We start from the raw sequence: 22619 nt of genomic DNA, 5'->3' as shown, positions 1-22619 counted from the left end.
TTATTAGGTCCCAGACTCTTTGCAACTTATGTAAATGATTTACCAGATCATGTTAACAGAGAGGCGTTATATATGTATGCGGACGATACAACAATTTTTGTAATAGGTGACACTGTTGATGAGATCGTTCTTGTTTTACAAGAGGTTCTTGACCAGGTGTATACCTGGTGCCTTATGAATAGACTGATTATTCACGAGGGTAAATCTGAGGCAATGATTTTGAGCATTAATCCCTTCATTGGTCCTTTGAAACCTCTGAAGTTGGGTGAGGATTTTATTCAGTACATATCCTCTACTGCTTGTCTCGGGGTTACCATCGATGATAAACTGTCTTGGTCTCAGCATATTAAATCAATTTGTGTGTCATTCAATAGTAAAGTCAAAATGCTGAGACGTATAAGTTTTTTACCCAAATCTATGCTAGAAACTCTGTACTTTAAGACTGTAATCCCAAGTGTCCTCTATGGGGTTGTGGTTTGGGGCTCTGGCTCCAAATTTAAAGAATTAGAATGGATACATATTAGAGCTGCTAGACTAATTCATAAGTTGCCAAAGGGCATGACTGATGAAGATATTTTAGCAAGAGCAGGGTGGATGCCTCTTGAATATTTTTATAAATTTCGTATTTTAATGATTACTCATAAGGCTTTTTGTAATTTAGGTTTAGAGGAAATAAATTCATTAGTTGTTAGGACCTGTAAGAGCTATAATCTTAGGAAATCTTTAAATATTTTAGTTAATAGACCAAACACTGAGCTCGGTCGTAATTCCTTTGTACACAGGACTGCAATCGCCTGGAATTCCCTGTCTGATAGTGTAAGATCTTTTTCTAATCAAACAGGCTTTAAAAATGGACTGAAGCAGTTAAAACATACTGTTATGAATATCACTTTTGAAAAAGACAGCTCAGTAGTTTATAATAAGCATGCCGATTTTTATTATTATTAATACATATTTTATGCTTTATTTATTTTTAGCGATTATTTATCTTATTTATCTAAAGTATAATCACTACCATATGTATGTATTGTTAATTTTATTACAGTAGGTCCACATCAGCTGTAAAGTTGCTTTTTTTCCTCTTGACCTGCTTTACTAAATAAAGTTATGTATGTATGTATGTATGTATGTATGTATGTATGTATGTACCCATTGGTTCATTATTTGTGCAATAATAAAGAATCGGAAGTTCACTGTTTTCTTTTTCAAGTATATTCGTCGTGGAAACCAGGCTAAAAAAAAAAAAAAAGAGAGTTCCCTGCCGGAACTTCTTAAGATAGGAGAATTCAGGCGCTGAAGCGACCATCAATATCAAATACACAAAAGTGCTTGTGGTTCGGAAGACTTCCAACCCCCAAAAATTTACCAGAATAAATTTCTTTATTCATATCAGTTTTCCTTAAAATACACGTACACTACGTAAAATTATTTCATTTCCAACGAGCAATAACTCCGCAAAAAAAATTGGCGCGATATTTCTTTGTAGATGATTACAGTTACTTATTCTGCATGCAAATATATATATGTTATTTGCCAGCTGGGAGGTCCGTATAGCGAAAAACTGTGACCGAGATCTTGAAAATGCTTCCCCAGGCAGCAGGCCGAGGGCAGCTTTTTCAAGACCGAGGTCACAGTTTTTCGCAATACGGACCGGCCCTTAGCTGGTAAATAACTTATTTATTTTTCCTCTGTCTCTCTCTCTCTCTTCCTCTCTGAAATCACCTTTTTAATTGTTGACTCGCACCGCAGTAAGCGACTCAAGTTACAAACTGAACGTTTCAAAGGGAAAGATTTTTATTTGAATCCTATTTCCACGCCTCTTGTCTAATAAAAATCTGTTTTGAAATACTTATAATTTACTTCTGTATGTAAACGGATTCGGTGTCAAAAAGTGGAAATTTAAAGTCATTACACAAGCTCACGGAACCAGGGCCACAATTACGCCCGGGTTGGCGGGCAAGATAAAAAAATTCCCCCCGCTCCCAGAGCCAATCAGATTGCAGGATTCGCAGATTTCCGCCCGCTCGCGCAATGAGAAAAAAATAAAATTTTATTAAATGTCATGGGTTGTCACTAACCGACTTTGAAAAGCTCTCTGACTGATGTTACAGAATAAATCTCGAATTTCGACCATAATAAATACTGAACGACGAAGAATTCGGAGCACGCAAAAACCTGGATTTAGTGAACACATGCCCTTTGTCTGTTGTTCCGTGGTACAATGCCGTCAGGGGCTCCTTTTCTCGAAAGTCCCGGTTAAAAAGGGAAAGGTAAAAAAAAGTTGACCAGTTGTTCTTTAAACCACTGGAGTAAGAAGAAGAAACAAGACGTAAACTCTGAAGATCGAGAACTTTAAAAGGTTTAGCTCCAACAAATTGGATCCAGTGTCAGTCGAAACCATCCCATTCATCGCCCCATCCACTTTCTACCTGAGAAAATAAAATCGAAGAAAAGTTCTGCATGAAGTTATGGCGTCTCATAGGTACCATGTTTTAGAGCACACGAGACGCCAACCCGGAGAAATCTACACAATAAACTGTCGTCAACCTATCACCTTCCTTCACTGGGATTGTTTTCAGAGGTATATATATCCTTTGTTTTTATATACATCCTTGCAATATCCGTCTCTTACGGGCCGACGAGAACTAGCAGTCCTTTCTGGATAATCAAGAAGGGGCGCGGCAAGACTGGAGAAGAAAAACGAAGACTCTCCCCAGCTCGCTCCAGTTTTCGGGTTTTTCGCTCGGCTGTTTTGCACGCCCTCTAGACTACACACAATGTGACTAATGGGCACTCCAGACGAGTACGATGCCAAAAGAGGTCTAGTAAGATTGAAATGGAGAATAGGGGAGATTGCAGTACGGAAAACTGTTTTTCCCTTGCTTTAATATCCCTGCGTTTACATGTAACTGTTTGGGTTAGGTAGCAACCATTCCAATGTCTATCTGGATGGCTTCTACCCTGCGAGCAGAGTCTCTTTCGATCTTCCTAGATAAGTCGGGAAGAGGAAAGAAGACTCTGCGAGCCGCCTCGACTTTCTTTGATTTGCCGCTCATCCAAAGAAATGGATGAGTCAGTCCAGTTTCGACTTGTCAAACCTGTTTTTTTTAATTTGTGCGCATGATCAATCCCCACGCGTCATCAATATTTTTTAAATCTACAACAGCGTGACAATTTTTAACTGTCTAAATTCCCATGAGTATTTCCTCCGTATGTCGGTTACAGAAACTAGTTTGCCAGAATTGCGAAACCCATTAATTTTTCCAGTAAAAGTTGAAATGGCAATTTAAAAACTTGAACGATCTTGAGTTTCGAAGGAAATGATTCCTTGGTTAGAGTTGTTCGAAAATATCCCTACTGTTTGTTTTGGTTTTGTGGTTTGCGGTTACTAGTCACGCGTGACTGACTCCCGACTACGTTTGAATTTTTAACGCATGCTCAACACGAAATGTCGAGGTGGCTCGCAGAGTCTTCTTTTCTCTTCCCGACTTATCTAGGAACATCGAAAGAGACTCTGCTCGCAGGGTAGACGGCTTCACCAATCAATGGACAGAAATAAAAACAATGCAACCCAAAGCGTGGTTCACACAAGCGACGCGAACACCAATGCAATCGCCAGAAAAAATCCGTGGAAACTATAGCAATGCAAAGGCAAACAAAAAAAGCCACCGCAAGAGGTGATTTTTTTAGATTCTCTTACACTTGCATTTGTGGTTGTGCTTGCATGTGAATCGGGGCAACGCAAAAGCAATTGCAAGCACAAGGTACCAATATCAGTCCCAGGCCACCTCGGTTGAAATTGAAACCAAGATGGCGCAATCCTTGCACGCCATTTTGACTCCAACAACACTTATTACACCTATGTATGTTTGCGAGGTACGTATGAAGGCGTCATTTGCGTTGGCACTTGCAATAGCGTTTGCATTCGCGTGGCACGAATGAACCAGGATTAATCAGGAACACTACAGGGCTGCTAGCTATGCTAGAAGTTGCAAAAAGCTACGAAGTATCTATGTTTAACGCTTGATCGCTCGACAACAGACTCTACGTTGAAGCCTCGTCACCAACCAATCCGCTACGAAGTACCAGTTGATTTGTCAGTCACCCGTATGACTAGTTCTCACAAGCAGTGTACAGCCATCAGAAAGTCTGTTGGTCTTTAAACATTCTAGTAGGAAAACTGCGACAAGTATAAATGCACCAAACGAACAGCAAGACCTACCTGTGAGGTATCTTCCACCATGGCCAACTTAGAGCTTAGTTCCGTAGAGTGTGAACGCGAGACTGTAATTTTCGTACCCTTATCTTTAAAACTAACTTTTGGCTCCATGTCCGCAAAATAATCTGGTTCCCTTGAGCGTACTGCGACTTGCATTATGTCATATTCATTTCCTGGCGCTTCGTCCTTTGTTTTACGCGTCTTTCTTAAAGGCTTTTTGGTACCCAGTTTCATGGCAGAGGCACGAGAATGTGTTTTTTGAGCAGAACTGTCTTTGTCTTGAGTATACGAAAAAGTTGTCTTGAATTTTTCGGTGCGCACAGGAGATGAATTGAAATCTACATTGTTGACGTCATGTCTGCCTTGGTCACTGGAAATACTGTGTTCGTCGCTGCAGGAACTTGTACGCTCTACGGTGACTCGACTTGACCGCCCACTCTGAAAATAACAGAGCAAAAAAGCCATGAGCAGCACAGTGGGTCGTAAAGTCAAAGTCTCCATTGAGTGCTCCATTGAAAGAGTCGAAGCAGATTTCATTCACCGGAGTTAACATCCAACAGCTCCTTCTCGACAATAACCAAATCACCTCATTTTGATAATTAGAATCCTAGCAGTATGGATGGTCTTCAGGTCATCAGGGGCACCCAACGAGAATATACTTTAAAAACACTTAGACATAGCATTGTTAAACGTATTTTAGTATTTAAACGGTAGATATAGGCATATTTTTATCCCCTAAAAATTTTTCATCTGTTCGGATTTCTTAGATGGAAGTCTAGTGATCCGAAAATTATAGGGATCAAAACCTAACTTTTCGAAAATTTCAGCCAGAAAAAAGGCTCCCGAAAATTCTAGGTGACCTTTTAAGGGTGAAATCCGTTAAAAATGGGCATCTTTTAGATGTTCAAAAATCCTAGGACAGGAAGGCAAGCAAGAAATTTTACAACAAATGTTCCGAAAATTCTAGATCTCAAATCGTCTTCCGAACAGATATTTTCCGAAATTGACATTGGGTGCCCCTGACGTCATGACATCGCCGCCATGTCGGTGGACGAAACTAAAAGATCTCTCATTAGCTCCTTTTGTTCGCGGTCCACCAGCAATAGTACAAGTACGTACAAAGAGTACCTGTCATTTAGAAACCATGTCAGGATAAGAGCACAAAGACGTATTGATGGCCGAAAGAGATCGAGGAAACACAGAACAACAAAACAGCATTTGAATTTTCGAGTGAAAGTGAAATTAAGCCCAAGTGATGATGACGACAGCGAAACATTTATACGATGATGCCACTTCTTATAATAGCCATCCCATTTAAATTTTCTGTAAAGTTATGATACGATACTATTGGGTTCCCAAAAAGACTCAAAAACAAGGAGGTACATCGACCCCCTTTGCAGAGTTAAGCTAACTCCACGAAAGTAATTCCCAACATAGAGGTGCTTTAACTCTTCTTGGAGAGTTACATTCACTCCAAGATTACTCGCCAATGGGGGTTATACCAACTCCTCAAAATGACCCCAAAAGAGGAGTTTATTTAACTCCCCTCGCAGTGTTTAACTGGGATAGTAACTCCACAGAATAGTTAAACGTTACCTCAGAGGAGTTAAATTTAGTTCTTATTTAGAGTTAAAATAACCCCTAAAGTTTAATTCCTATTTTAGCCTTCATTTAACTCCCCTAATGGGGAGAACAACTTTTTGAGGGATTAAAATAGCTCCACTTTGAGGAGTTATTTTAACCCCAATGCCAGAGATAAAGTAACTCTTTGAAAATTACCATGTCTCTGTGCCTCTAGAGATTAGCTGACAATTGCCAACCGTAGCTCCCACGATCTCGAAACATTCCGTGGTAGAGCACCCGGAATTAGTTTCCGGAAGCTCGTATGTTTTTTTCCGTGTGTCTCCAAGTAGCCACCGAAAAAAAAATCTTCATTTCATTCACCGCGGTTAACTTCTAACATCTCCTTTATTGCATGGTTTTTACTTCAGCCAGTCACAACAGAGTCACCCAATGAAATGAGCCAATCATAACGAAAAGCGAGTTCATGCACTCAAGGCTAGGCGCAGAAATGTGTGTTTTAATTTAAGCGATTTAATTTCGTCCACTAAACTTTAAAAACAAATAACTCGCAAATATGCAAAACTAAATCTCTTCGATCTCGTGCAAACGCGTTCGAAATACATTTCATTGTTGAAAAAGTCCCATTGTGTACAACTCCCTAAAAGTCCTTTAGATCATAGATCTCAGCAAGTCACTGTTACTTTAGTGTTTACCGCATCCCCAGAACTTTTAGACAGTCAGCCAGCGTTAAAATGGGAACCTCAAAATCCATGCCGGCGACGACAACAAAAAGGTCCAATCGGAAAATTCAAAAACTGCAAATTTACATTAGTTACGTTTTCTTTCCTAACTATTCCAGTTGATTTCACCTTTAGGACCACCCAACTTAATTTGGAGGAACGGTATTAATAACAGATGAGTTGTAACCAATCTATAGAGAGGCAGATAATAATGCTGCAATGTACAATTGCTGGTGGACGAACAAAAGGAGGAAATGAGAGATCTTTTGTTTTCGTTCACCAACATGGCGGCAATGACGGAACGTGAAAACCACCTATAACACGGAAAATCAAAGGTTGCCGCTGTCTGTTCACGTTCAGTTTCATAGCACGTGAGATTTGCATTTCTGGTTGCGGATTTGCAGAGGGCGGAAGAGTTTTATGTACAAAAGTCCAAAACATACGTGCAGAGTAATTTTTTTCTGCAATGTATAGACCTCTTTCATAATGGGAGCCAAATAAATAGGCCATTTCCGAGTTCATGTCTACCTCCTCTTCAAGGCGAGTCTAAGTGCAAAGGTTTTGTTATGAAAATTAAGTTTCATTCATATGTAAAGTAGAACTAATTACCATCACAAAAACTTCGCACTTAGACTCGCTTTGAAGAGGAGGAAGACATTAACTCGGAAATGGCCTATTATTCTTTTGTTTTAATGCTAATAAGCCCTACTAACCTCGCTACGACGAGCAAATTTCAAAAGAACATTTGTTTTAAAACGAGGGCAGTAGGTCTAATTAACATAAATACAAAAGAATGTAAAGTTAGTCGCCATTTATGAAAGTGGTCTATTGCTACATGGCGTCTCCTTTGACGAAGATTCAAAGACCCGAGTGTTTGAATCGTAACTATCTAAGCTACAATCAAATTTATTCTACCCAGAGTAGCATGTCTACAGGATTCCATGGTATTTAACGCTGGTTAGCACCAACCAGGCTTCGAGAAACTCGGGCCTGGTTGCAATATGTAATTTGTGATAATCCTGATTAGCATAAATTGATATTCTGCCGTCACGAGGCAGACGCCTGGTTAAAAGCGAGTCAGGGTGGTTTAGTGGTCATCAACCGTGCCTCCCACCTCTGTGACCCAGGTTCAACTCTGGCCTCGGGTCGTATGTGGGCTGAGTTTCAGTCGATCTAGACTGCAAAACAGTCGTATTTTTTGCGAACGCAAGCGACACGGTAAAATAATATTCAAACGAAAGGTCTGGAGCGAGTGTAGAAACGGCGGGGGAGAATGGGGAGAGACGCGAAAAAATACGACTGTCCGCTATGCATATATTAAATTTGTTCAAAATTACCCGTTCTTCCAGCAACGGGAAATTCCCATTGGTTTAATTCTGACGCAGCCTGTCATCAAATGTCAATCACACCTCATCAAAAAGATATAGATGCCGTATCAGTTTCACAGTAAAACAGTAACCTCACGGGAAAATGGACGACGTGGACTTGGTGTGAAGAATGCTCGCCTCTCAATAAGCAGTGTTCTCCACAAGTCACAAGTTTTAATATTTTTAGGTTTATTTAACACAATCTCGCTTGATACAGTCTAGTGTTCTCAATCACTGTCAAAAATCCCACGTTATCGAAATATTATAAATTTAAATTCATGCCTAGATGATCACTTCGGAATTTCCGGTGTCTGTCACGTTCTCTACTTGATCTGTTCTTCATAGTATCCTAAAGATTTAGGAAACGAAACCGACAATTACTTAAGTTCACGCTTGCTGTGTTGGTACACGCGAAGACTTTTTGTTCTGTGAACAAAGCAGGGATTTGCTCATTCGCTTCAATCGCAAAACCTCCTGCTCTCCATTTGTGGCGTCGTCGTCAGCAGTCATGGTTAAAACTGGATTTGGCTTATTTAATTTATCTTTAATTTGTGAAAGCATGGCGGCACAATTCCTCACCTTCGTCCCACACGGCGAGCAGACTCTTGAACTTGAAAGCGAGTTCTTTTCTCAAGGTGAAGAGACAGCTCGACTCGGAATATCTCAGCCAACATTGGCAAAGTCTTTCCATTTCTCTGTGGCGCGGTAAAGATGTTTTCGGTTGTTATCCATCCAGGCTTAACTGAATTTCCAAACTGCGTTTTAAAACAACAACTGCACAATCTGCAATTGTCAGGCGCTGTCGCTTCTTTTGGTTTTCTTCCTCTACGCGAGGCGGGATTTTTCGGTGTTGTTTGACTCATTGAACAGATTTCTCTTTAAAAAGGACACATCCTACATTGTCTACAGAAAAAAACAAACGCCTGTCCTTTCCAAAACTCCACTGAATCGAACGTACGAAACTTCGCGCCTTCTGAATAGCGAAGAGAAAACGTCTGAACATGACAACACAACTAATTTCCCGCGAAAAAAAGGCATACACTGTATCAAATTTAAGATGTGGTCGGAGCTGTCAAACAATTTCTGACACCTTAGTGACATTATTCGAACCCCTGCTTAGAACAAATTCGTTGTATCAAAAGCCGACAGTCGGTTTCTCGCCTCAAACGCCCTACGGGCGTGTGAGGCTCGCGCGCTTCACACGCGAGGATCACGCTTACGGTGCTTCGCGCCTTCCGAAAATAGAAGAAAACGACTGTTTTGCAGTCTACAGTCGATCTCAATCTGACTCCGAGGGTTTTTCTCCGGGTACTCCGGTTTTCCTCCCTCCTCAAAATCGACTCCCGGCCTATTCCATCAGGCTGTGGTGCTGTACTCCGAGGTCATACATGGGTCGTGTTCAGGGACCGAGCGCCTAGCCGGCAGCACAGCTCCTTCGGCCCGACCTCGTTGAGCTGCGCCCTTAGTAATTCAGTCTCCGACTGCGAGAAAGGGCGATTAGCAGATCACATATTATTATTAGACCTTATTCATAAATGGCGGTCACATTCATAATTCTTTTGTCCACGTGCAAATTCTCCTACCAAGCCTCATTTTAGAGCAAGAATTATTTTCAATTCACTGTATGGTATCGAGGCTTGGTAGGCTAATTTACACCTCTACAAAAGAAGAATAAATTGACCTCCATTTATGAATAAGGTCTATACAAATGCGCATCTTTCAATTCATATTTGTATAAACCGCTCGTGTCGGCATTTCTAATGAATCCAAAGGCGACCTCCACGATTGCTAGAGTTTAAATTCTGTTTCCACAGTGTAGTCAAATTGAAGATTACAGACCAGAGGATTCTATAACCCTAACCCTAACCCTAAACCCTGGTAATTTGCACCCAAAATAGGCACAAGACATAACTAGGGATGAGTTCCCCCACTCACCGTTACGTCTGACAGAGGAGAGTCCCGGGTTTCGTCGACGTCTTCCCATGGTTCAAAGACCGCATGATCCGAATCTCCAGCCGAAACAACTGGAGTTTCGGCTACAGTTATTTTTGGCGATGACAATTTTTCTCTTTTGGGTTTTTCTTTCACTCTTTCTAACCGGCGCCTCTCCATTTCTCTTTTCCTTTCCTCCTTTCGTTTCTGCATCTCCTGTCGTCGTTTTTCTCTGTCTTGTTTCGTAGCCTTGTCTTCTGAATCACGAGGAAGCTCTTTGGACTCGGACAAAGGGCTCAGTCTGTTCTCAATATCGATCACACCAGTCAAGTTTGAAGGGCCAATATTGCTGACCTTTCTGTCCGTTAAAGACACCGTGGAAACTGCAAGCAAATAAACAAACCACGGAAAATGGTCTTAAACGAGTGTTTTAAGATCTTTGAAAAAACGACCAAAAAAAGGAGGCAAGGAAACGACAGCGGCTGAAATGTTTTTCAGTCGTCCATAATTTGCTCACCTACCTGGTTGTAACTTTGTCAACGTCTTAAACTGTAAAGATAAAAAGTTATTAGGCTCAAAGAAACGGTGTATTACACTAAAATCCATCAATAACTGATGGAGCCGAGTGTCTGTGAGATATTTAACACAGGACGAAATTGAAGACTTCACTGGCAGCTTATTCTGTAGTTTCTAAAGAAACGGCGGTGCTACATCACAATCGTGGGGAAGTGAAACACAGAAATCGGATTATCAACAGAGTTGATAAGGTAAATTGTCCACGGCGAAGAAATTTAAAAGCTGACGTTTTCAACGTCAGCCCTTCGTCTTTGAGTACCTTGAAAAGGTTTGCAAAAGTAAGGGAAGCAATATTCACCGTAACACTGTACAAGGCACTTATAGACCTTTTCCAGTGCCCTTAAAGGAAAAAAAATCCTTGATTCGTCCCATAGCTACTCAGGCCGCACTACCAGTTTTCATACAAATCATATCTAACTGAGCCCCTAAGGATTTTTGTCCCAGTTTGTGGCGCGGGTATGTTAACCACAGTGCTGCAGGCTCATTGATACTGCATTTTAAAGAAAACGCTGACAATGACTGTACCTTTGGTCTCCCCTCGATAAAGTATTTCCGTCTCTCTCCACCCACAACAACATTGGCTCCCAATATCGGCACCATGACGGCCAGGGCGGAGAATGTGGCAGATACAATGCTATCATCTGTTTCACGTAGACCAATCAACATCTAAGCACAGCAAAAACACACAGGCATATCAATGTTGGTGAAAGTTCAGATTGAGGAGCTCGGGTAACAGGTAAGAGAATATCTCAAAAGATAAATCAATTGAACTCTTTCAATAATATGTAAAATTAGCACCCGTTGGAAAGTCCTTTCTTTTCTTCCCTTGCTGGAAAGGCTACAGTAACCCAATGGGATATTTAGACGGTAAAATTTAAGCTGACCACTTTTGCATAAGACTAACAAATTGTGTGGCATAAACCACAGCTGAGGCACACTTATGAAAGACGTTCAAGAGAGGAACGCACAAAATCAGTAGCTAACAGATGCAGGGCGTCCAAGGCAGTTGCATCTAATCATGGAACGAATTGCCATCGCCATTGTACGATATGCAGAGATGCTAAAAAAAACCTGCGTGAAATACGCGAGTGACCGCAGTGTTCGACACTAACGCTTGCCCGATTGCCCGGGGCAAGCGAAATACATCCGTGGGCAAGTAAAAAAACTCTAAAACTTGCCCGATCGGGCAATAAGAATTTTTGGTCGACTAATCTTTTGCGGAACGATTTAATTTGCAAGGAAGAATGTGACTAGTAATATGAGGTAGTCGACGCAAACACGATAAAAAAATGTTACATCGTTTTGCTGTCATTTATTTTCTGTTAAAAATATATTGGTACAAACCTCAAAACAGATTGGAATAAGAAACCTGTTCGTAGCCGCCATCTTCAAGTCCGCGCGAAAAAAAAATTGTTACAATGGAACCCAGTTTCCGCACGGCCAAATACGCTACGATACTTTGACATCGAACAAGCGCACAAGAAAATTTTACCTTTTGTCAGGCAATTTCAACCAGCTTTGAAAGGCTTAAAGACCATAATATTGAATAAGCGGCATTTAATTCAAAACCAGTCAATCTCAGAGAGATATAGTAAAGAAATCTTCCTTGATGTCTTATAGAAAAAAATCGCTTAAATGTATGCTTATCAAATCAAAACTGTGAAGGCTGCCAGAACACCATGGAAACAGCAGGAGTCGCGTTGGTCTGTCAAACCCATTTTACACACATTTTACTCAAAACTGACATTTTTACAAGCCCCCTTTGAGTTTTAATGGGCCACAGGTATTTAGAAGGCGGGCAACCGAAAAAACCATTGGCAACCAAAAAACAAAACTGGTTGCCCAAAGGGCAAATTACTAAGAAAGTAAGTGTCGAACACTGCCGAGTTAAGCCGACTGAGAAGAACGGCGATCTCCATTCGCCAGCAAGAAGAGCGGCAAGGTGATGGGTCGCAGACCAATTAACCAATTACTCAACTTTATTTATACTCAAATAAGACGAGTCCCTATCTAAACTACCGTAGCTGATTAAAAAATGATTATTACAATATTATACCGAAATTTTGAAACCATTTAATACTAATTTAAATCTGATTATCGCGCTGGTTCCCCCTCGAAATGGTTTATGAATTCCATGGTTTTTGGCCCGCTATAGGAAAAGATCTTCTCAACGAGTTAGTTTTATGCTTGGGTCACTTCATGACAAATTTACTGGCTCTGAGGTCGTAGTTATACGGCATCAGGCCCCAGTTGTTCGAAGGGTGGATAGCGCCAAGGCTGTTGCCTAACAGGAGCCCGGTAGCCTGGGGCTCCCAAAGAATAGCTCTGGGCGCCTTAATTTTTCAGAGCAACACCTTTCACTTCATATGTTGGGCTCCTAAGTTCTCAGCGTTTAGCTCTGAGGGCCCCTTTAAAATTTTCTTAGGCAGCAGCCTTGAGCGCTATCCACAGGATAATTAATTATGGATGACACTCCGTCTTCGGAGACGTCCGAGTTTGGGGTGGAAAAAGAAACCTCCAAACACTCCATCGCTACGATTTGATTAAGGTGGTGATCCAATCGCGACAAGTATCCACACCCTCTCCACCCCTCCTAACTTAACCAATGGGCCGCAAGTGCAAAACGATTGGGTTAGAAAGGGTCGCATTGTTTTCTGTCAGGGTTCATCTCCCATAGCCTTTCCCCAAAAGGAGTAATCCACAAGGCAGTGGTGTGTGTGCGTGGATAGGTCGGTGACTCGCATGGGTATGACCATGCCCTGTGGGTGGGGGGTTTTAGAATACACCCACGGTAGCTCCTGTCGTAAGAGGCGACTGAAGGGAGGCGACTGAAAGGAGGTCGAGTTGTCGGTGACTAAACCGGCTCCCCCACTTTGTTGCTTCGGCAACCTTGTGAGGAGGGTTTGTGAGGAAACCCAGCGGCATTAAAAACAAAATCCACAGGATAACTCGATTGGTTTTGCTAGTGCTTAGAGTCTATATCCACTGGATAGAAGACTAGACACTTAAATTTCCTAATTTTTTTTCTTTCTAACCAGACTAAATGGGGCCTTAATCGAAGTGCAATCATTGCTTAAAAAGCTTCTTAACGCGCATTTTTTACCACTAAGTAAACAATACATGGACTTACCTGAGGCAGGATGAAATTTTCTAGCACGTCTTTCTTAAAGGAAGTTCCATAAAGGCTGAAGTATTTAAGAAGAATCAGTCGGACATGACCATCCCGTACGGACCAGAGGGTCGCTATGATGGGAATGCAATGTTCTCTGAAAGATTAAGATACCCAGATAACTAATAATCAATTTTTGAAATTTAAAATAGGAGACATCATGGGGACATGCGCTAACCGCAAACTTTTGGAGGGTTTTGAAAGAACCTGTTACACTCATGGTTTGTGGAGAAAAGGAAAAGAAAGATTTTTAATAGTCAAGAAGAGAATAAACTAAAATAGCATAAGGAGCATTAGAAAAAATATTGCGAGTAAAACCGTGAATGCAAATCTGAATATTGGGAATGCCACTGACACTTCGTCCTCTGTACAGAAATGAAGACCTACTCGTCAACTGATGTCAAGATCTTTAAGTGAACTATCTCAATGGAATTTGATCTTCCGGGTGAGTGTAATCCTTAGTACAACAGTTGCTTGTGACTAAAGTTTGCACAACCTGAGCCATGTTCGTCGCGTGAAGTGGAAACTTCTTGTCTCTGAAGATGACTTCCGGTCAGCGGTTTTCAAACCAGTCAGTCAGCCGCAAACTGGATGATCCAGTAAAGTACATGAAGATCATTCCTTCATTCAAACCATTTTGAATGTTAGGATCTTCAGCCGTTAATAAAATTCCTACAGTTTTCAATTTATATACATTTATGAAATTTTGATCCACAAGAAGAATGTGCAAATGAACAATTTACCATGTATCTTAAGCAGAAAAAGGACAGGCAGAACAAAACATAATGCTAATGTCGCGATATTTGGCATACTAGACCATGTAAAGCCAATAAATTACTATCATTTACCTGAATAAATCATCTGGAAGAATGGGTGTCAGCCCACCTAATTGATAATCTGTCTTACAATCCTCTGAAAAACAAATTATTATACACATGTAGCTTTAATGTGAACTGACAGTCCAAACACACAAACAAAATCAATTTATTTAATGTTGCAGTTCAAAATGAAACTACTGTACACGTACTAGTTGAAATGGCAAGTTTGATTCTTGATTTTACATTATTTTCTTAAATAGTTTTACAACAGAAGAATTCCCCTTTGGCAGTATTGTGTCCCATTTTCAAACTTACAGCAAATTCAAGTCCTTTGCCTTCATGGTAAGGCTAAAACTACTTAAAATCAAGGTACATATTCCAGTGCCCATATCCAACCATTATTTTTGTAGTAGGAGGCATCTAATTGAAGAAAACTGAGACAAACGTCTCAAATAATTCCGAAAATGTTGTATCATATGTACAACCAATACTTTAATAGTTTCTTTAGTTTGTCCTTCTTGATAAACTACTTGAATATTCAATGCACACATTCAGCATTATGATTTTTGTAGTACAAGGCATATCTAAATGATGAAAATTTGTAATTACATCTGTAGCACTCCGTATCTTATTCCCACTTTAATGTCCAAACAAGGAAACATTGTTGGGGAAACATTGTTTCCTGAAATATTTCCTCAGCGTGCAAACAAGAAAACATTTTGCTGAGAAAGCAAAATGTTTCTGAACAAATTCAGAAACATTTTTGCTTCCGCAACAAAATGTTTGCTGGGGCCGGAAATGGGGAAACATTTGCTTCCACAACAATGTTTCCGCAACATTGTTTACTCATTTGCAGGCGCCTTAATTTGTATCAATCTAGATATAGGATACTATCATGCATTTATTTCACAAGCCAGATCAGTGATCAAAATAATACAGATATCTCACATATTATCATACCTTTATAAGGCGTTAACATGTGTGGCAAGAAATTCTTCTCTGCAATGGGATCAGCCAAGACAAATCTTGACAATAATCTTGGCAGCATGCGCTTGGCAACAACCTTGGGTGGAATTGTAGTCAACTTGAATGCAACAGAGCTGAAAACAATGTCAAAAGAGCAAACTCAAAGAAACTTATTAAACTCTGGCAAGTCTCTAAAATTAATGGCATGCAAGCTCCAAATAATGACTTTTAGTCACTTTAAAATTATGAGCCACTCAAAAAATTCTTAAAATAAGGCAAAAGTATACTGAACTATGCTTGCAAATTACTACTTTTAATACACATAATAATAATAATAATAATAATAATAATAATAATAATATGCAGCTTTCACTTTTGGGTTGATGCACCGCTGGACATAATTATTATCTCAGAACACTGCCCGACATCGAAGAACTGCTGGAGCCACTAGAGTGCTTAATAGGTGATGCCCTCATACCCGCCATGACAGGGCACTTGCAAACCCGCTGAGCGCAAATTGCTAGCACTCCCGGTGAGGCTAGGGGGACTGGGTCTCGCAAACCCATGCCAAAATGCGACTAAGGAGTATGAAGCATCAATCAGGGTAAAAGAGCCTCTGGTAAAGCAGATAGAGGCTCAGCTGCAGGCACACGAGCTCCTGGATGATGACGAAATACGGAAACTGCAGCAGTGCAACCGAAGGGAGAATGATAAACATCTTTGAGAAAGGCTAGAGGAAGTAAAGAGTGCACTCCCTGATAACACCAAGAGAGTTGTTGGCCTTGCTACAGAAAAAGGAGCGTCTAGCTGGCTAACAGTTATCCCTTTAATTAATGGATATGATCTTTACTTTAAACAAGAGAGAGTTCAGGGATGCCATTCATCTCCGCTATGATTGGCACATAGTGGACATGCCCTCCACTTGCATTTGTGGAGATACATTTACAGTGGATCATGCCATGGTGTGTAAACAAGGAGGATTCATCATCCAGACGCATAAAAAGCTGCGTGATCTTGAGGCAGACATGCTAAACATTGTTTGCCACAATGTACAAGTGGAACCCGTTCTCCAGGAGATAACGGGAGAAGTGTCGATGAGGGGTACAAATCAAGCACCAGATGCCTGATTGGATATTCATGCTCGTGGCTTTTTGGATAAGCAAGGCTCTGCCTTTTTCAACGTGAGGGTTTGTCACCCAAAGGCAGAGTCTTACAAAGATCTCACCATTCAGCAGATTTATCGCAAACATGAATATGAGAAGAAGAGGTTGTACGCTAACAGGGTTTTGAAAGTTGAGCAACCCCTCAGACGAATGCAAATGTTTCCACACTAGATTAGCGAAACTCATATCTATTAAGAAAGGAGAGGAGTACAGCACAACAATTTCATGGATATGTTCAAAAGTGTCCTTTGTTCTACTAAGGTCCGCCTTACTTTGCCTAAGAGGTTCACGCACCACTAGGCGTGTCCCTTTGAACATTGAGCAATGTGACCTAGAGATTGAAAAAGAACAAGCAGGATTTAAAGAGTAGAGTTTGTTTTAAAGAATGTCATTTTTAGATATTTTTTGTTAATATATATTGTTTTCATAATATAATATTTCTTATAAGATTATCAGTTATTAGTTTTTTTATATTAGTAATTTTTATCATTTCTTAAAAGAGAGTGTAAAGGAAAAAAATTATTATGGGATAAATTTTAATGCATTTGTAAATATTTTTGATTTTATTACCAAATAAAAATCATCATTACTATTAAAAATTATTATTATTATTCTTATCATTTAAAATCATGCGATGTAAAGAATAACATTTCAAGATCTCAGAGGGTGTTATCCAACTCCTTCTCAGTCCTTTTCTTGTAAAGATAACATGTCACCTACTGTAAGACCTGTGAGAATCTTCACATCATTTGCACTTTAATAAGGCCCTATCAGCAGTTTTTTATACAGTCGCATATCCTGACCTGTTAAAAAAAAATACTCTTTGGTGTGACAAGTTAATAGGTACCTGAAAAACTTTTCTTTCTCTTCACCAGATTTAATAGTAATCTGGTTTAGGAATGTCATTATCTCCAAAAAGCTGCCCCTGTAAGTAAATTGGAAAAAACCAGAAGTTATGCAACATTGCAGCTGGTGGCTGAAGAAAACAGCAACAAAAACCTTTTTTACAATTATAATTATTACAATTTCACCCCTGACAACCAGCTCCCATTGAGGAGTAAAATCGACGGTGTATTAAGACAGAGTAAAAGCTATGAGTGTTGACACTCTCGGGAGAAAAAGGGTTGAAGGGGACATAATTATTAAGAGGACAAAGATGTTGTTACATATCCCTTTTACCCCTGAACTGGCCTGCATTGACAAGTAAAATAATGATTGTCTGGCATTAGACAGAGTAACATCTTAAAGTGTCACTCTTACAAGGAAGGGGACCTTAATTAATCAATAACAATACTTGATTCAATGTGATCTGGGTTCCCCAATTAGTAGAACTCTCCTGATAGGCTATAATTTATTACATTAGCCTCAGACTTAAACAAAGTAATTGTGGTCGACTAGTTGTGGTCCTGGTTGTAAGTCATCAGCATCCATTTTTGCTGTGTCATGGTCATCATCATCATCCCCATCATCATCATCATCACCATCATAAGATACAGATTATTTACCCTCGAATTTTCTAGTACTTTGGTGTGGCTACATGTAGTATCTCTGAGCGTTTACCGTCCCAGCCTCGATATACCACAGAGGAAAGACCACAACACAGGGAACTCCATGCCCTGCTCTTTTTGAATAGCGTGTAGGTTCCTTTATGCCCCACAGGGTTATATACATTGAGGTGTTGTAAGACAGGGCCTAACCCTGTGAGCAGAGCCTCTCTAAAACTCGCAGTCTTTCAAGTCACCACAGCCCAAAGTTTCTGGGCTAATCACTCCGGTCTAACTGGTTTAGGCAGCCTGCGCATCACATTTTTGATGGGGCGAAAGTCAAAATCGAACCTTCAGTACAAAAATCAATATGGTGTCTACAGGAGTGTGATCCAGACTTGGCATGGGTTTGAAACTGTCTTCAAGCAACAGCTTGTGCATCCCCAATAAAGACTTCACACGATTTCTGCAGAATAGTCCTTTTCTCGTCAAGTTAAGAAAGGCTCTGCTGGCAGGGTGACAGGGCCTATGGTTTATTGTCCTTCTCCGAGAAGACTAAGAGTCTAAGTTAGCCATTTGCAGATGTCATTACTAACTTAAGGTAACACGATGTCCTCAGTTATTTAAAATACGCTTTGGTGTGACTGGAGTTTCCTCCAATGCAGTGGTCTGAAGCTCAACCAAATGAACCATTTGGTTGGCAGTTGGAAAGAATCTGGTTAGGAATGCATGGAATAAATTGCAGACCACCATACGATACACAATTACCTCAGAGAAATCTCATAACAAGTTTTAGTAATCCACTTGTCAACCATAATAAATTATTACGTACTGCAATAAAATTATTGCATCATTTGACTGATAAGAACATGTTGCCGACAAAGATAATTATTACTATTATATTACTCGGAAGTACTGAATTTGATGGTTAAAGTACCGGACCGGGTATAAAAAATTCTCAACTCCCAAAAATTTACCTGAAGAAATCGTCATCAAGAAGACTTGAAAGCTGTGGCCTCATCTGCCAAAAGATACAATCAAATAATAACAATAAAATAGCATTATAATTACTATTTTAATCAGCCAGCTACTGGACAGATTTAATTATAATAGTTAAACAGACAACGTTACTGTCGTCTATAGTGATAAAATTCAAATCAAACACCTGCTGGTGCAACTTACAATAATAATTATTATTACATAATTTATGACCAAATGTGAAGGAAACATTACTTTAATTACCGTAGTTATTCGGTTATAAGGCGCACTTGGTTATAAGACGCACCCCAAACTTAGCAGTTTAATCAAGCTAAGTTCTCAAACTGAAAATTACGTGAAAATACTCGGTTATAAGACGCACCAAATACCTGAGGATTTTCATGCAGAAACAAACTTTGCATCTTTTCACCAAATGTTTCCCCAGCATCTCCTATTAGAAAGAAATTACTGTTTTAAACTGCCTGACATTTACCTGGGATTTGAACAAAAAGCCAAAATAATTATGAAGAAAGTTGAAAATACTGCTACAGTTGAAATCAACTGAAAAATATTATTTTACCTAAATCAGCTCGGGTGTCCAAGATATCACTCACAAACACCCCAAAGGCATATGCGTCTAAGGAATGACCGGTGCTTTGATTCTGGGTAACTTGCCCCTCCTGAGTGGAAAAATAAAATAAAATTTAAAATATAAAAAGAATGATAGCACTCAATTGATGCTATCATCACCAAAATTAATTATAAATTTTTCGCCTTAAAGCTTTAATATTTATTGAAACAAAATCTGAAAAAAATATGTGTACATGTAACTTTCTTTGTTAATATACTGCAAGTAGTTGAGTTATACACTGTATACATCAGACTAGAGTTTAGTGAGAGAAATTTAAGAAAATGGTAACCCTGATGCAGGGTGCGACAAAAAGGCAGCCTGATATCCTGGGGCTTAAGTGGAACAATCTTTCGAGCTAGTGCTTTCATATTGTGCGTTAACCGACGGGCAAGCATCAATTGAACATAAGTGTGGTATTGTTGGTTGCTTTTTTGTCTGCATGATGCAAACTTCTGACATATATATTAAGTGTTTGGGCCCAAACTCATCCTTTAGCTTCATGTAGCCGTAGTCAATAATTATGGCGACGACTGGGTATGGTCATTCTCATTTTGACTCAGCAACTCCCTTCACACTTTCAGTTTTCGCTCAGCCAAGAAGATCAATGCAGAAGGTTTATAACTAACGAGGAATACAATGGCGTAAGAAATGCCTTGAGGAGATCTTGTGCTAGCACAAAAATGCTAGTGAGCTCTCAAAGGTCCACAATTTGAGCTTTGATCAGTTCGTTCAAAAATTAATTTTTCATTGGAAAACATGTCAGCCAATTCATGAAAGTGCCTTCTCATTTGTGTTTAATTCAAACTTAAACTATTTGGTGCTAGCTCCTCATAGGCTTGGGCTAGTAAGATGAAACTACATGTAGTGTGTACATGTGCTCACTTGGAATTTACCCTGTGATGCAAACATTGGCTGTATAAAGCAGCCTTTTTAACAATGCTTCAATAAGTCATCAAATGAATAACAATAATAATTATAATAATAATAATAATAATAATAATAATAATAATAATAATAATAATGAAACAAGAAATATAAGTGACAGAAACTGACGTTTCAGTGCATCTTGCGCCATTATCAAGGTTACAAAGATAAAAAGTCTGAAAGCCCAAAACCCATGCCACAATATTAATTCTGTGGCATACACACGCCTTGCATTCTTAAACTAGTTTTAATTAGCCTTTGATGTCATTTTCTTTTAAAGTTAGTAATGACAGACCAGTACAATGTAAATAGGAACACCAGACGATTTTACTTGTCAATGGAGAACCCCCAGAAGTCAATAAGCACATCACGACACTATACTTAATAGTATCTACAGAAATATTATACATCAACCTACATAATTGTACCTTTTCCTCTGGGGAAATAGACTTGGAATCTCTCAGTGACTTTGTTCCTGAAAGAAACTGCAATTTAAAAACAGAAAAAAATTTGAAATGCAAACCCTGACAATAATATCTGAAGGGCACATTGTACTCTGTATGTCAAACTCTTGAGTGAGTGCCTAAGTCAACATACATGTATTGTCATTCAAGCTTTTTTAAAATTACTTTCTTTAACTTTCCTTAAGTACCATCTCATATAAAAGTATTTGAGTAATTATAATGATGATGAACAATTTATAACCATCACAGAAACAGGGTTTTAAAAGTCTGGAACCAGCTCAGGGTAAATTTCACAAATACAGAGCTCTGTACACCCCAAAGACATGTCATTTCAACAATGAAACAAATCAAAATCAATGACACACCAAGATCAAAGTGCTTACTATCCCTTTGACTCCCATCCGGCCTGAACTGGCCATACGTAGGGTGCGTTCGATTGACCGTATTCCGGAATGGGAATACATGGAATATATGTTAGAAATCCTTCATTTTTACGGAGATTCACAATAAAATTGCCAAACACCTGCTAAAATGCTATTTTAAACATATTATTGTCCTTCCTGCTTTGAAACGTGCCAAACATAGCGTTTTAATCATCAATCCACGTATTCTTATTCCGGAATAGGGTCAATCGAATGCGCCCTTAGTATTTTACTCTGTCAAATGCCTGACGATTTTACTCGTCAATGGGGAACCCCTGGAAGTCAATCACTCGCTCCCGTCCGGACTGAACCGGCCATACTTGGGGCATGTTCGATTGACCCTATTCCGGAATAAGAATACATGGAGTGATGATTAAAATGGTATGTTTGGCGCGTTTAAAAGCAGCAAGGATAACACACATATGTTTAAAATAGCATTTTAGCAGATGTTTGACAATTTTAATGCGAATCTCTGTAAAAACGAAGGATTTCTAACTTATATTCCATGTATTCCTACTTCGGAATACGGTCAATCGAACGCACCCTTAGTATTTTACTCTGTCTAACACCACATGGTCTTACTCGTCAATGGGGACCCCTGAGAGTCAGTGGGTAACAACTGATTACATTATAATTATATAGTCAGAACCAAACATAAATCACTTCTTAGGGTAACTTGCACAATCTCACCTCATTGGTTAAGTCTGAGAATTTGCAAACAAATTCCATTCCACCCAGTCTCCATCCCCAGTCATTATCACTGACATAAACTGATGACAGACAGAGGTTGTTGTGTGACATGCCACCCTGATATAAACGAAACAAAAACAGTATTATATTAAGTGTTTACTTAAGATGAAGAGATATTTTTCCTTGCAGAGCTGGATCCAAAACTCATCTGCAACATCCACAAAACGATATACATGACAATGGCTGACCGTGTGGATGAAAATAGTCTGTAATAGCAATGTTCACCTATTTAAGTGAATTTATACAGCATCGATTAGAACTGTTCTATAGGATATCTTTATTAAATCTAACAATTGTCAGTGAAGAACATACTGGTAGTCCAATAAACACAATGACAAAAATATGGCTCCTAGGCCTTCGGGGTGGTCCATGAAAAACAATCAGGGATCCACAAACCCATGGGGGTCCCCTGTCAGTAATAGTACAACAGTATCAAGAAACACATGGATATCT

General features: G+C 39.5%; 1 protein-coding gene and 1 long non-coding RNA gene across 2 annotated transcripts in view; both read right to left on the bottom strand.

Moving 5' to 3' along the window:
• Window positions 1–1780: 1780 nt before the first annotated feature.
• The window catches only part of LOC137993678 (protein-associating with the carboxyl-terminal domain of ezrin-like), a 27600-nt gene continuing 6761 nt past the window's right edge, over window positions 1781–22619 (bottom strand). The window contains exons 3-16 of the mRNA XM_068839648.1: window positions 22107–22223; window positions 20959–21015; window positions 19556–19655; window positions 19365–19426; window positions 18975–19018; window positions 17361–17438; window positions 15345–15484; window positions 14415–14478; window positions 13528–13663; window positions 10923–11063; window positions 10343–10370; window positions 9825–10204; window positions 4223–4657; window positions 1781–2429 (exon numbers count right to left, since the gene is read on the bottom strand). Of these exons, the coding sequence (XP_068695749.1) occupies window positions 2388–2429; window positions 4223–4657; window positions 9825–10204; window positions 10343–10370; window positions 10923–11063; window positions 13528–13663; window positions 14415–14478; window positions 15345–15484; window positions 17361–17438; window positions 18975–19018; window positions 19365–19426; window positions 19556–19655; window positions 20959–21015; window positions 22107–22223 (1824 nt within the window). The 3' untranslated portion in view covers window positions 1781–2387. The remainder of the gene's footprint in view (window positions 2430–4222; window positions 4658–9824; window positions 10205–10342; window positions 10371–10922; window positions 11064–13527; window positions 13664–14414; window positions 14479–15344; window positions 15485–17360; window positions 17439–18974; window positions 19019–19364; window positions 19427–19555; window positions 19656–20958; window positions 21016–22106; window positions 22224–22619) is intronic.
• Window positions 8058–8608, bottom strand: LOC137993679 (uncharacterized). Its single transcript, XR_011121910.1, has 2 exons — window positions 8469–8608; window positions 8058–8238 (listed from the first exon to the last, which is right to left on the bottom strand). It is a non-coding gene; the product is annotated as an uncharacterized lncRNA (long non-coding RNA).

This window comes from Montipora foliosa, chromosome 2, assembly GCF_036669935.1.
Source record: "Montipora foliosa isolate CH-2021 chromosome 2, ASM3666993v2, whole genome shotgun sequence".
Classification (NCBI taxonomy): domain Eukaryota; kingdom Metazoa; phylum Cnidaria; class Anthozoa; order Scleractinia; family Acroporidae; genus Montipora; species Montipora foliosa.
Note: the sequence above shows the minus strand (reverse complement) of the source record. Positions and strands in the feature narration are given on the sequence as shown.